Genomic DNA, 15,140 nt, shown 5'->3' with positions numbered 1-15,140 from the left:
TACAGAACATGTAATACCTCCCTGTACTGTAGGGGGTGCTACCAGACACCAGTCAGTGCATGCACTTCAGTAATACAGGTAAAGAGTACAGAACATGTAATACCTCCCTGTACTGTAGGGGGCGCTACCAGACACCAGTCAGTGCATACACTTCAGTAATACAGGTAAAGAGTACAGAACATGTAATACCACCCTGTACTGTAGGGGGCACTACCAGACACCAGTCAGTGCATACACTTCAGTAATACAGGTAAAGAGTACAGAACATGTAATACCACCCTGTGCTGTAGGGGGCACTACCAGACAGGAATTCAGTGCATACACTTCAGTAAGGCCCCTTTCACACTACAGGTATCACCCTGCTTTTTTAATGCCGTTATTTTACAATAACTGATGGGAAAAAAACGGATGCAATAACTGGTAATAACGGATGATAACTGATGACCATCATCCTTTATTTTTAATAGGTTTTTTCCTAAAAAAAAAAACTGATGTTCATCTGTTATTGCCAGTTACTTCCGTTTTTTTTGTTGTTTGTTTTTTAAATCCGTTTTTTTTAACCCTTTTTTTGTAAAGCTGTACTGAGCATGCTCAGTGCAAAAAAACTGATGTCAATCCTGACAATAACTGAATCTCCAGTTTCGGAAACCTTCAGGTTTCCGGGACTGGGGATGTGACGTCACGCCACGCCCCCTCCCATAGACATGAATGGAGGGGGGGGGGGGGGGGCGTGACGTCACATCCCCAGTCCCGGAAACCCGGAGGTTTCCGAAACTGGAGATTCAGCACCCGCATAGAAAGCGGGTGCTGCAGGGAGATCGCAGGGGTCTCAGCAGCGAGCCCCCTGCGATCAGACATCTTATCCCCTATCCTCTGGATAGGGGATAACATGTTTTTGTCCGGGATACCCCTTAAATTGTAACATCTGGTTTTCACCAAAAATGACGGACATTAGTAAAAATGGACATAACTGATGCAAAAGGATGTTCAAAAAAATCCCATCGACATGAATGGGATTTTTTTACGGCCGTTTTCAGGACTTTTTGCCGGGAGTAATAACAGAGATTTTTTACAGGATGATACCTGTAGTGTGAAAGGGGCCTAATACAGATGTTTTTCCAGTGACTGCCCATTTTGTTTGGTCAGATCTTCCAGCCATTGACACGTTTCGCAGATCTGGACTGTCCGTAGTGTTGTTTGGTTACACAAAGTATAGGTAGGCCAGCTCACCGCACGTAGACCCCATCCACCGAACGGCAGGTGTATGGCATCATCGGAAATCCAAGGTAAGAAGAAGAAATGCCAGCGTGGATATAATGCAAACAAAGTCCCTTTATTGAATAAAAATCCGGAGACACGAGGTGAACAGAGGGTAACGCATTTCAGGCGATGTCGCCCTTAGTCATACACCATAGGAAGTGAGGTACTTCAGTTATATAGGGTAAGTAGCTCAGGGGAAATGGGATCCACCTGTCCCCAAATACTTTAAAGGGGTACTCCAGCGCTTAGACATCTAAGACATATAAGATGCCTGATCGCGCGGGTCCCGCTACTTGGGACCCCCGTGATCTTCCACGCCGCACCCCGTTAGAATCTGTACCCGGAGCGTGTTCGCTCTGGGTCTGATTACTGGCGATCATGGGGACGGAGCATAGTGACGTCACGGCTCCGCCCCCGTGTGACGTCACGCTCTGCCCCCTCAGTGCAAGCCTGTGGGAGGGGGCCCCTCCAATAGACTTGCATTTAGGGGGCGGAGCGTGACTTCACACGGGGGCGAAGCCGTGACATCACTATGCTCCGTCTTCGTGGTCGAGACGGACTCAGCCTGAGGACCTCCAGCGGTTCCGGAAGCCGCTAGAGGTGGGTGCTGCATGGTAGATCCCCGGGGGTCCCCAGCGGTGGGGGATAGGGGATAAGATGTCTAGGGGCGGAGTACCCCTTTAACCCTTTACATGTAAAAATCCAAATAGGATACATGATTCAAATATAAAAATAGAGAAATACTAGTTTGAAGCTGTTAGTGACAAATGAATAAATGATAATGAACTTAGATAATAGTATAAATATAGAACAGCAACACAATATAATGACACGAAGCTGGATGAGCAAGATGTAAAAATATAATAGTAATAGTAGAAAACACAATATTAATGGAATATAGAAGACCTAAGGAAGACAGGTAGCTATAATTTACAATGATAATATTATAAAGTGTCCTGTCTCCTATTCAGTCCCTTAGGGACCCGTGTTTCTAATGTAATAATACAAAAGATTATTGATACTGTTTGGTTGGTTAGTCTGGTTTCAAGTTACAATGGTCCAGAATAGACTGAAAATATTGTAACCTGAGGCCATTGTAAGTTGAGGGACCCCTGTATGGGAGATTTTAGACGTTTGTTTCTTGGCTGGGTCCTTTATATTGTGTATCCAGCAGAGGTTTAGCTGCGAGGTTTAGTTCCCGCAGTTCTCCTGACTTCATAAAAAACTTCCTCTGCTGACTCTAAGACTAATATGAAGCGTTAGAATAAGCTTCTCGCGAGTCGGGAAAGTACGAGTGAGTGGGTGAGCGAGAGGAGATGGGAGATAAGCGTCCTGTTAAGGTGCCAGATCAGCGCAATCAATAAACCTTTTAACTGTAAGACATATAATCTTGGCTTTCCTTGACCTCCATTATATCACTGCCTGTCCTTGTCACCAGCCGCAGCACAGCCGACAGAAGTCTCGTCCTCCGTCACAATAAACTGCGCAAATGGTGGGGGGAGACTAGTTCCGACTTTGCCAGCGGTACAAGGGTGTGTGTGAAAGAGGATATCCTCCTTACTGCTTAAAGTGGGCATCCTGTCTGATTTAAGGAAAGGTCTTTGCATAATAAAAGCTTCTGCAGCACACACACACACATATATATTTATATATATACACACACACACACACACCAGGGATGTGGAATTCCTATCGCCCGATGCCCGGGACATGCAATTTTTCTGGCCCTTAGCCCGGCTTCAGGCAAACAGGGCCGGACGTGACAAGCGTGGCGGCGCTCAGCAGTCTTTAAGGAGCGGGCTCCCGACTCGTGCCCGCTCCATACTCTGCAGCCCCCAGCTGTTTTCAGTAGCCTGGGGCCGCCGCTAATAGCCAGCATGCGGCTCGCTATTAACCCTTTAGATTGCCGATGTCAAAGCTGACAGTGGCATCTAAAGGGACATGTGAATGCTCCCTGGTGGGCTAATGGGGTGGACCCCCCTGGAGCGCGATCGCGTGGGGGCGATCCACTAAAGAGGTAGCCAGATGGCTTACCTTTGTTCCCTGTTGTCTCGTGGTTCTGTCATTGATAGAGCCTGGCTGGACTAGGCTCTATCAACGGATCACAGCACACAGATCAACGGAGTTCAATAGAACTCTATTGATCTGTATGAGGAATCTAATGATTCCTCCTAAAAGTCTAATTAAGTGTAAAAAAAAATAATTAAATAATAATAATAATAATAATAAAAATAAAGTTTTAATAAAAGTTTAAAAGACACACATTAACCCCTTCCATGTTCAAATCACCCCCTTTTCCTATATAAAAACATGTAAACATAATCATACTAAACATATTTTGTATCGCTGCATGCGTAATTATACGAACTAATAAAATATAACATTATGTGTCCCGTACAGTAAATGACAAAAATGTAAAAAAAATAAAATAAAATACAAACCACAGAATTGCAATTTTTATAATATCCCAGAAAAAAAAAGTTAAAAAGTCATTAAAAAGTCCGATCAATACCAAAATGGTACCGATACAAAAAAACGATTATGGCGCAAAAAATTAGCCCTCATACACATGAGCCTGGTATGCAAATTTTATTTATTTTTTTTTTTTAAGATACAGGGGTAAATAAATGGCAATTAAAAAAAATTCTAAAAAGTTCTGAATTTTGTTTTTTAAATTCGTAAAACATGACGGAAACTATACAAATCTGGTATTACTGTAATCAGGCGACCTAAAGTATCAAAACAACATGTTATCTCAACCACAAGGTAAATGGCGTAGAAGAAAAAAAAAGAAAACCACCAAATTTGCTAAACTATCTTTTACTATTTAAATTTCACTTCACTGATTATATATATATATATATATATATATATATATATATATATATATAAATAACATTTTTTTGGGGGGTTTCAGAGAATATGTTATTGAAAAATTAAAAGGTATCCTTATAGTAGGTAGTTATGGCTATTATAGGGTGAGGAGGAAAAAACGAGAGTGTAAAAGCGAAAATTGGTCCGGACAAGTGGATCGTCAGGAGGGACAAGTAGATTTTGCTCCGTTTTAGTCCCATAGCTCCAGCTACAAAGTCGGAGAAACTGAGTGGGATTTAAAGGGTTACTCCACTGGCTAGTGTTTGGAACATTTTAGTTCCGAATGCTGTGTGCGCACTGCGGGGGTGGCCATGCCGTCAGGCCACGCCCCCTCAGTGCAAGTCTATGGGCGGGGGCGTGGCATCGCCACGCCCCCTCCCATAGACTTGCACTGAGGCGATAGATATATATAATATCCAACAACGATCCACCCTTGTGGTCACTGAATTGAGACATTTTAATCCCTGCAGAAGTGGAGATCCTCAATGCACATAACACAAGAGTTAGTCTAGTGCAGGGTTTCCATCCAGCCTTTGGCTGTCCCGGCATGCTGGGAGTTGTAGTTATCCAGCAGTTGGAGGCACACCGGTTGGAAAAGACTGGACTAGTGTTTGTCAACCCCGGTCATCAAGGAGCCCTAACAGGTTTCACCACAAGTGTTCTTTTTATGGGATATCCTCAAATTTCAGATAAAAAAACAAAACAAAAGCATAAAGATGGGAGATGGTGATGTAGCTTGAGGGGCTGGTCAGAGGTGATGACATCATTCAGGAGGGGGGGCTAGAGCTGAGAGATAAGATCCAGCCACGCCTCCTGAGACAGCAAAGAATGATGCATTTACTCTGGAGAGAGGGAGGAGCTGGGGAGCAACTGAGATGACATAATACTGATAATTAGAGGACTATACCACTTTCAGGAGAAAGGGAGAAGCCAGGAGACGCTGAGACAGCACAACTCTAACAGTGGGAGGACTACACAACTTCCTGTTAGGAGAGAATGGGGAACCAGGGAGCTGCTGAGACAACACACTGACAATAAGAGGCCTATACAACTTTTTGTCCGGGGAAGAGGAGAAGCTAGGAGATGCTGAGACAGCACAACTCTAACAATGGGAGGACTACACAACTTCCTGTCAGGAGAGAATGGGAAGCCAGGGAGCTGATGAGATACCACCCTGACAAAAAGATGACTACACAACTTCTTGTCAGAGGTGAATTGCAGAAAATCATATTGGAGACAGTACAATTTGTGATATATACATATATATATATATATATATATATATATATATATATATATATATACACACACAATCAAGGTTGGAGCAGCACTCTTGGTCAAAAAATGTAGGCTCTTAGTTCACTTTTTGATCAAGATGGAGGTAGCCTCACTTCAGATGAGACCCTAACAATCTCTGTATACCTACCCATATATATACAGTCATGGCCATAAATGTTGGCACCCCTGAAATTGTTCTAGAAAGTGAAGTATTTCTCACAGAAAAGGATTGCAGTAACACATGTTTTCTATACACATGTTTATTCCCTTTGTGTGTATTGAAACTAAACCAAAAAAAAAGGAGGAAAAAAAGCAAATTGTACATAATGTCACCAAACTCCAATAATGGTCTGGACAAAATTATTGTCCCCTTTCAAAATTGTGGAAAAATAAAATTGTTTCAAGCATGTGATGCTCCTTTAAACTCACCTGGGGCAAGTAACAGGTGGGGGCAATATAAAAATCACACCTGAAAGCAGATAAAAAGGGGAGAAGTTCACTTAGTCTTTGCATTGTGTGTCCTTGTGTGCCACACTAAGCATGGATAACAGAAAGAGGAGAAGAGAACTGTCTGAGGACTTGAGAACCAAAATGGTGGAAAAATATCAACAATCTCAAGGTTACAAGTCCATCTCCAGAGATCTAGATTTGCCTTTGTCCACAGTGCGCAACATTATCAAGAAGTTTACAACCCATGGCACTGTAGATAATCTCCCTGGACGTGGACGGAAGAGAAAAATTGATGAAAGGTGTAAATGCAGATGGTGGATAAGCAGCCCCAAACAAGTTCCAAAGATATTCAAGCTGTCCTGCAGGCTCAGGGAGCATCAGTGTCAGCACAAACTATGTTGACATTTAAATGAAATGAAACACTATGGAGGAGACCCAGGAGGACCCCACTATGGAGGAGACCCAGGAGGACCCCACTATGGAGGAGACCCAGGAGGACCCCACTATGGAGGAGACCCAGGAGGACCCCACTATGGAGGAGACCCAGGAGGACCCCACTATGGAGAAGACCCAGGAGGACCCCACTATGGAGGAGACCCAGGAGGACCCCACTATGGAGGAGACCCAGGAGGACCCCACTGCTGACACTGAGACATAAAAAAGCAAGACTATATTTTGCCAAAATGAACTTGAGTAACCAAAATCCTTCTGGGAAAATGTCTTGTGGACAGATGAGACCAAGATAGAGCTTTTTGGTAAAGCAAATCATTCTACTGTTTACTGAAAACGGAATGAGGCTACAAAGAAAAGAACACAGAACCTACAGTGACATATGGTTGAGGTCAGTGATGTTTTGGGTTGTTTTGCTGCCTCTGGCACTGGGGGCCTTGAATCTGTACAAGACGTCATGAAATCTGAGGATCACCAATGGATTTTGGGTCGCACTGTACAGCCCAGTGTCAGAAAGCTGGGTTTGTGTCCGAGATCTTGGGTCTTCCAGCAGGACAATGACCCCAAACATATACATCAAAAAGCCCCCAGAAATGGATGGCAACAAAGTGCTGGAGAGCTCTGAAGTGTCAGCAATGAGTCCAGATCTAAATCCCATTGATCACCTGTGGAGAGATCTTAAAATTGCTGCTGGGAAAAGGCGCCGTCCAATAAGAGACCTGGAGCAGTTTGTAAAGGAAGAGTGGTCCAACATTCCGGCTGAGAGGTGTAAGAAGCTTATTGATGGTTATAGGAAGTGACTGGTTTCTGTTATATTTTCCAAAGGGTGTGCAACCAAATATTAAGTTAAGGGGCCAATAATTTTGTCCAGTCCGTTTTTGGAGTTTGGTGACATTATGTCCAATTTGCTTTTTTTCCTCCCTTTTCTTGGTTTAGTTCCAATACACACAAAGGGAATAAACATGTGTATAGCCAGGGGTGTGGAAATTAAAAATAAAACTACTTGTCCAAGGAACTAAAGCGGAACACAATCTACTTGTCCCTCAAGAAAATCCACTTGTCCTGGTAGATAAAATAATTTCAACCAAAATAGTACGTAAATAAGATATTTCTGCACTTTCGTTTTCTCCTCCTCATCCTATAATAGCCATTACTCTTATTTTTCCATCTACAGACCCGTATGAGGCTTGTTTTTTGTGGGGCCAAGTATACCTTGTAATGACACCTTTCATTTTTCCATAACTTATGCTCTGAAACAAAAATATAGATATATATATATTTGTGAGGTGAAATTGAAAAAAAAGCAAATTTGGGGTTTTTCTTTTTTTCGCCATTCACCTTATGGTCAAACTTACATATTATTTTGATACTTCAGGTCAGCCTGATTACACCAATACCAAATTCATGTTTTTAATAATTTTTTTTTTTTTTTTTTTACTTTTTAATTAAAAAAATAAAAAAATTCCTGACCCCTATAACATTTTTATTTTTCTGTATACTGGGCTGTATGAGAATTCATTTATTGGGCCGTAATATGCTGTTTGTATCGGTACCAATTTGGTATTGATCGTAGTTTTTGATCACTTTTTTACTTCATTTTTTCTTGGATATGATGTTATAAACCTAAAAAACACAATTCTGTGATTTGGGATTTTTTTTTTTTTATGTTAACGCCATTTACTGTACGGGATATAAAATTTAATTTTTTAATAGTTCGGACAATTACGCATGCGCCAATACCAAGTATGTTTATTTTTATTATGTTTACATATTCTTATATGGAAAAGGGAGGTCATATGAACTTTTAATATGGAAGGGGTTAAAGGGGTTATCCAGGAAAAAACTTTTTTTTTTTATATATCAACTGGCTCCAGAAAGATAAACAGATTTGTAAATGACTTCTATTAAAAAATCTTAATCCTTTCAGTACTTATGAGCTTCTGAAGTTTAGGTTGTTCTTTTCTGTCTAAGTAATCTCTGATGACACCTGTCTCGGGAAACGCCCAGTTTAGAAGAGGTTTGCTATGGGGATTTGCTTCTAAACTGGGCGTTTCCCGAGACACATGTCATCAGAGATTACTTAGACAGAAAAGAACAACCTTAACTTCAGAAGCTCATAAGTACTGAAAGGATTAAGATTTTTTAATAGAAGTCATTTACAAATCTGTTTAACTTTCTGGAACCGGTTGATATATATAAAAAAAAAAGTTTTTTCCTGGAATACCCCTTAAAGGAGATATCCAGTGCTGAAAAACTTATCCCCTATCCTAAGGATAGGGGATAGGTTTTAGATCACGGGGGATCCGAACTTTTATTAAACTTTCGTTTTTTAAATACACTTTTTTAGGAGGAATCATTTAGATTCCCCATTCAGATCAATGCTGTTCTATTGAACTCCATTGATCTGTGTTCATTTGGTTGAGCCTGCTCAAGGCAGGCTAAATCAAATGCAGATCTATGGGGGCAGCCATGAATGCAGAGGTGAGCCCTCTGGCTACCTCCACAGGGGATCGCCCCCCGCGATCTAAATGTCCCGGGCGTCAAACGATAGGAATTCCACATCCCTGTTAGCAAAACATGTGTTACTGCAATCCTTTTCTGTGAGAAATACTTAATTTTCTTGAAAAATTTCAGGGGTGCTAAAATTTACGGCCATGACTGTGTATGTATTTATAAAGTTAGTAAGTAATGTATCTGGCGGTGATAGTCTTTATTTTAATACAATTTTAAAGGGGTTCTCCACCATAAGGTGATTTTAGTACGTACCTGGCAGACAGTAATGGACATACTTAGGAAGGATCTGCGCTTGTCTTGGGGATAAATGGCTATGTTGTGAGATTACCATAACACTGTGGCTAGCTATTGTGAACTGGTATTTCCTGTTTGAGTTTTTCTTTTTTTACTACAAATCCCTTAATTCCATTTTCCTCCCTCCCACACATCAACCATCCCTCCCATTGAAACATAAATGAGCTGCATCCATTCAAAAGACCTGTGGTTTTCAATCAGGGTGCCTACAGCTGTTGCATTAGTTGCAGATTGATCTCTCTCCCACCAAGTGATCGCTCCACCCATTGAAGCAGACAGGCTCCCTGTCATCAGCCGACTAGTGATGTCAGGTCTCGGCCGCATTGCAACCTGGGAAAAATCTGAGACAACAGTCATTTTTTATGCTGTTAAAAATAAATATTGGGGTAAAAATCACATAAGAATTGTGAGAAAACCATCACACACAGGTACAGACACTATATTATGGACTACACTAACTTTACAGCCCCTGTAGCATAGTCAAATAAAAAAAAAAATCCTGGACTACCCCTTTAATACAGAATCTGTCTTGCCTTTTATCTTTCCATTGAGGATTCTTTTGTAGTATCTTGTCTGCACTGTATAGAGACCTGTATTATATAACGGAATATCTCTCCCGTATAATTGATAAATCAATGTACATATCTGCTTCTTTTCATCCCACAAGTGTGTCTTTCCGGATAACAGAGGAATGTTCTGAGCTTGATAAGTGCTCCATCTCCATCTTCCTGAGGGTCTTTTGTAAAAAAAAAAAAGAATAGAGAAATCATAAAAGTTTATCCTAAGAGGCACTTACTCCTCTGCGAGGAAAGTGAATTATCCTGTCTTAGTTATCCATGAAGGGCCATCGTTAATGGAGAACGCCATTTATTTATAATGTAATTATATGTCCTCCGGCCACGTAATAAACCAAAGTCTATATAATAGATGGGGGCGGCATTGTTCCCGATCATCCTCCATTGATGGGTCACAGTGTTTTTTTTTTTATATTTTAAGCACCCCTTAACTGAAGAGGAGATTCATTTTATGGTGCTGACCTGTTCTAGAGAGGACACCTGTGTGATGAGTGCAGATTCTTACCGGCTACGTATGAAGACATTAAAGGGGTACTCCGCTCCTAGACATCTTATGCCTTATCCAAAGGATAGGGGATAAGATGTCTGATCGCAGGGGGTCCCGTCGGTGGGGACCCCCGCGATCTCCCTGCTGCATCCGGCATTAGTTTAGAGCTTCGGGTGCAGCGATGGAGGCTCGTTACCTCACGGCCACGGCCCCTCAATGCAAGTCTATGGGAGGGGGCGTGGCGGCCGTCACACCCCCTCCCATAGACTTGCATTAAGGGGGCGTGGCCGTGACGTAAAAACCGGGTGTGACCGTGACATCACGAGCATCTAGATTTCTGGGGTGCTGCAGCTGAGATTGCGGGGATCCCCAGCGATCAAATATCTTATCCCCTATCCTTTGGATTGGGGATAAGATGTCTAGGGGTAGAGTACCCCTTTAAAGTGTACCCGTCAGATCCTACAAAATTTTTTTATTTTTATATCACTCCGTACCTTATCCTGACCATGTACATCTAATTTTTATGTGTCTATCACCTTTATTTTTTTTATTACTTTTAATTTAGCTCACTAGTCTGAATTCCTCTCAAAGGGAGGGGGCGTGGCCTCACTGTGCAGGTCTCCGCCCCCTCCCTCAGTATGCTGTCTGCTCACATCTCCCCTAGCATTAGCAAAACTACAACTCCCAGCTTGTCCTCACTGACAGTAGCGGGACACAAGCTGACAGTGGGAGGATTTTTCCTCCAGCTCTGAGCCCTGCGCTCACAGCTGTCAATCAAGGAAGTGTGTCCATGACATAGGTGATGACTCATGGACACAGCAGGACTAGTATGTGTCCAGGCAGGCAGGGGGGGCAGTTGTTTGACTGGATTTTTCAGTATGAAATACTGAAAATTTTCTAATGAAAGCAATTGCAAAACCTATCGGTTATACATGCTTTACATCATATGAAAGTTTTTGTATCTGACAGCGCCCATTTAAGGTTATGATTACTTTTGCTACTAGATATTTGTTGTTGTTTTATTTCTTTTTTTTGTATCGACCCAATTCACCTAAAATAAAAAACTAGGAAAGTTCAAAAATGCTCCGGATTTACTTAAAGGAGAACTTCGGAATAGGAAAATTGCCCGTCATACACCCGGCAGTAAAAAAATAAAGAGGTACATACCTTCTTTCGCTCCTTCGGTAATCCGCTCCGGTCTCCGCCGCGATCCTCTTCCTGGGTGCCGGTGGTCGGCGAGTCATACTGCACTCAGCCAATCACCGCCCACAGCAACGTCCCGACTCGGCCAGCGATAAGCTGAACGGCAATGTGAGAACGCTTCAAGACACACTATTCTTTACTACACCGGCACCTGCTGTCGGGGCCGAAAACGTCACAGTGCCGCTCAGCCTATCGCCGGCTGAGTCGGGACTTCGCTGCGGCCGGTGATTGGCTGAGTGCAGTATTACTCGCCGACCGCCGGCAACCAGGAAGAGGATCACGGCGGAGACCGGAGCGGGTTACCGGAGGCAGCGGGGGAGCGAAGGAAGGTATGTACATCTTTATTTTTTTTTACTGCCGGGTGTATGACGGGCAATTTTCCTATTCCGGAGTTCTCCTTTAAAGGGGTACTCTGATGGGAAACATTTTTTTTTAAATCAACTGGTGCCAGAAAGTTAAACAGATGTGTAAAGGACTTCTATTAAATAATCTTTATCCTTCCAGTACTTTTTAGCAGCTGTATGCTACAGAGGAAATTCTTTTCTATTTGAATTTCTTTTTTCTCTTGTCCACAGTGCTCTCTGCTGAACTATCCAGAGCAGCATAGGTTTGCAATGGGGATTTTCTCCTCCTCTGGACAGTTCCTGATACGGGCATCAGGTGTCAGCAGAGAGCACTGTGGTCAAGACAAAAAAGAAATTCAAAAAGAAAAGAATTTCCTCTGTAGCATACAGCTGCTAAAAAGTACTGGAAGGATTAAACATTTTTAATAGAAGTCATTTACAAATCTGTTTAATTTTCTGCCACCAGTTGATTTAAAAAAAAAAAAATCCCCACCACAGTACTCCTTTAAGTAGTTGAAGGGGTACTCCGGTGGAAAACCATTTTTTTTATTTTTTATTAACTGGTGCTAGAAAGTTAAACAGATTTGTAAATTACTTTTATTTAAAAGTCCTTCCAGTACTTATCAGCTGCTGTATGCTCCACAGGAGCATTTCTTTTTGAAATTTTCTGTCTGACCATAGTTCTCTCTACTGACACCTCTGTCCATGTCAGGAACTGTCCAGAGTAGGAGCAAACCGCCATAGCAAGCCTCTCCTGCTCTGGACAGTTCCCGACGTGGACAGAGGTGTCAGCAGAGAGCACTGTGGACAGGCAGAAAAAAAACTGGTGGTCAGCCAGAAAAAAACTACACAACTTCCTCTGGTGCATACTGGAAGGATTAAGATTTTTAAACAGAAGTAATCCACAAATCTGTTAAACTTTCTGGCACCAGTTGATTTGGAAAATAAATAAATGTTTTCCACCGTAGTACCACTTTAAGGGAGCCTAGCTAACAGTGGTTTTTAGTAAACCAAATATGTGGACTCCTATTAATTAGAGAAGGAGAAATATATGGGCAATTACATCATATCTTGGCACCATCCACTATTTGCATCTGGCAGGTTGCAATGGGAATTGGTATTGTTTGACTCTGCACTGCTTTTTCCTTTTTCTTCTTCTTTTTTTTTTTTAAGTTTCTGGCATAGCCTACAAAAAAGTGGACATATTCCTAATCATGTAGATATAATTTTTGTGTGTCTAGCATCTATTGTTCTCTCACAAATACCTTTCTGTTGCTCACTTGGTTTGCCATTCTGTGCTCTGAAGGGGGCGTGTCCTCATTTTGCATGACTCAGCTTCCTCTCTTTGCCTGCTGTGCTGGATCTCTTCATCCAATCACTGCACGCTGCCCTGTAACCCCCTCCTCTCTGTTTTCATTCTGCAGTCTGATAGGACAGGAGTGAGCACAGAGGAGTGCTAGCTGATGCTGCAGCCGGATATAATTATGTTCGGGATGGTATGGGGACCCCTAGTGGTCTGTTTTATAAGGCATGATTTCTATAAAAATGAAATAATTTTCTTATGAAGTATATTAGAAAGGTTAATGTTTTGCCAAAATGCACAGCACATAAAATGTTTTTGAATCTGACAGCGCCCATTTTATGAGGATGTTTATTTTTCCACCTCTATCTTTCAGAGGTCACACGGTGAAGGCGGTGTGTGAGTCTTTTCACATGGCTAAGGATGCCGGGTTCAAAGTGGTTTCTCACATGATGCCAGATTTGCCAAACGTGGGACTTGAGCGCGATATCGAGCAATTCATAGTAAGTTATCAGATTAATCATAATACACTAATAATGGCCCCTATAATAGAGCCTGCTGCCCTCTCACAGTCAGAGATTAGACCCATAACCCTAGAGGGCAGAATAAAATCCAGTGATCAGTTTTCTGTGGATCAGTTTTGAGGTGAATCTACATTAGAAGGGAAAATCAAGTGATTAGAGTAGCTTGGAGGAAGATCTGGTCATCAGAGTAAGACCAGCTGGGCCAGGATTTCACTGCCAGCCTAGGGGGATTTTCTCCTGTAATGGCGTAAAGACGATCCGCAAATTAACTGGGGCTGAAAGGAGTCAGAGGAGGATGTCGGGAATCACCATAGTCAGGCAACTGCATCCAAATATTATGCTGGTGTCTGACTATCATGTCCGAACCCACAACTCAGTCCTTCTTATCAAGGAAGGCTGGTCAGATAGATATAGATCTCTGAGGAGAAACCAGACCTGGTCAAATGGATCCAGATCTCTGTGGAGAAACCTGGCCGGGTCAGATGGATTCAGATCTCTGTGGAGAAACCAGGCCGGGTCAGATGGAATTGAAATCTCTGTGGAGAAACATGGCCGGGTCAGATGGAATCGAAATCTCTGTGGAGAAACATGGCCGGGTCAGATGGATTCAGATCTTTGTAGAGCCTTCTCTTCCACAATATTTATTTGTCCAGGCAGAGTCTGGAGGTCCCCATACACATCAGACAGTCAGCCAGACCCCTAGTACCTAATCCTGATCATGTACATATCTTTTTTTATATGTCTAGCACCCATATTTCTCTCACAAATACCTTCTATTTGTTGCTCACTTGGTTTGTCATTCTGTGCTTTAGAGGAGGTGTGTTCTCGCTCTGCAAGACTCCACTTTCTCCCTGAGTCTGCTGTACTGGGTCTCTTTACTCAATCAATGTAGGCTGCTCTGTAACCCCCTCCTCTCTGTTTTCATACTGCAATTTGATAGGACAGGAGTGAGCACAGAGGAGTGCTAGTCCCAGCCTCCCTTAATGTAAGTGAAAGAAAAAACGAGAGACCAGAGGGGGCGCCTCATGTGATACCGTTTTGGGTAGTTAGGAGAGAGATGTGGGGCATGTAAAACGCCCTAGGTAGTGGCTGCTCACCTTGGAGCGAGTTAAAACTTGCGTATCAACCCACATGTGGGGTTACAAAGAAGCTGGAACCGCTGCTAAGCCTGAGGTTGATGGAGAGGTAGAACCGTTTCCTGGGAGTAGTCATGTAGTAGTTGAGTAAAAAAAGAAAAACCTTGGAGTGGCACTGCTGGTTCTAAAGATGAATGTAGCAAACCAAAGCCAGAGATGTAGATGTACAAAGCACTGGAAGGTTTATTGTATAACAAATAAAACCAATAAAGGATTACGCATTTCGGGGGAACCACCACCTTCTTCAGACCAGATTACTGATCTGAAGAAGGGTGTCTCTCCCGAAACGCGTATTCCTTTATTGGTTTTATTTTTTATACACTAAACCTTCCAGTGCTTTGTACATCTACATCTCTGGCTTCGGTTTGCTACATTCATCTTTAGAACCAGCAGCGCCAACTCCAAGGTTCTTTTTTTTTTTTTTTTCTGCTCGACTACTACTAGCCTCCCT

At 42.4% G+C, this 15,140-nt stretch overlaps 1 protein-coding gene and 1 long non-coding RNA gene across 2 annotated transcripts in view; one reads left to right on the top strand and one right to left on the bottom strand.

The window, feature by feature from the left end:
* The window catches only part of ELP3 (elongator acetyltransferase complex subunit 3), a 178,721-nt gene that overhangs the window by 82,275 nt on the left and 81,306 nt on the right, over window positions 1-15,140 (top strand). Inside the window, exon 9 of the mRNA XM_056563812.1 lies at window positions 13,406-13,532. Coding sequence (XP_056419787.1) covers window positions 13,406-13,532 — 127 coding nt within the window. The remainder of the gene's footprint in view (window positions 1-13,405; window positions 13,533-15,140) is intronic.
* LOC130361160 (uncharacterized) overlaps window positions 13,001-15,140 on the bottom strand; it is a 40,744-nt gene continuing 38,604 nt past the window's right edge. The window contains exon 3 of the long non-coding RNA XR_008890889.1: window positions 13,001-13,266. This is a non-coding gene — a long non-coding RNA (uncharacterized LOC130361160). The remainder of the gene's footprint in view (window positions 13,267-15,140) is intronic.

Source organism: Hyla sarda, chromosome 3, assembly GCF_029499605.1.
Source record: "Hyla sarda isolate aHylSar1 chromosome 3, aHylSar1.hap1, whole genome shotgun sequence".
Classification (NCBI taxonomy): domain Eukaryota; kingdom Metazoa; phylum Chordata; class Amphibia; order Anura; family Hylidae; genus Hyla; species Hyla sarda.
Note: the sequence above shows the minus strand (reverse complement) of the source record. Positions and strands in the feature narration are given on the sequence as shown.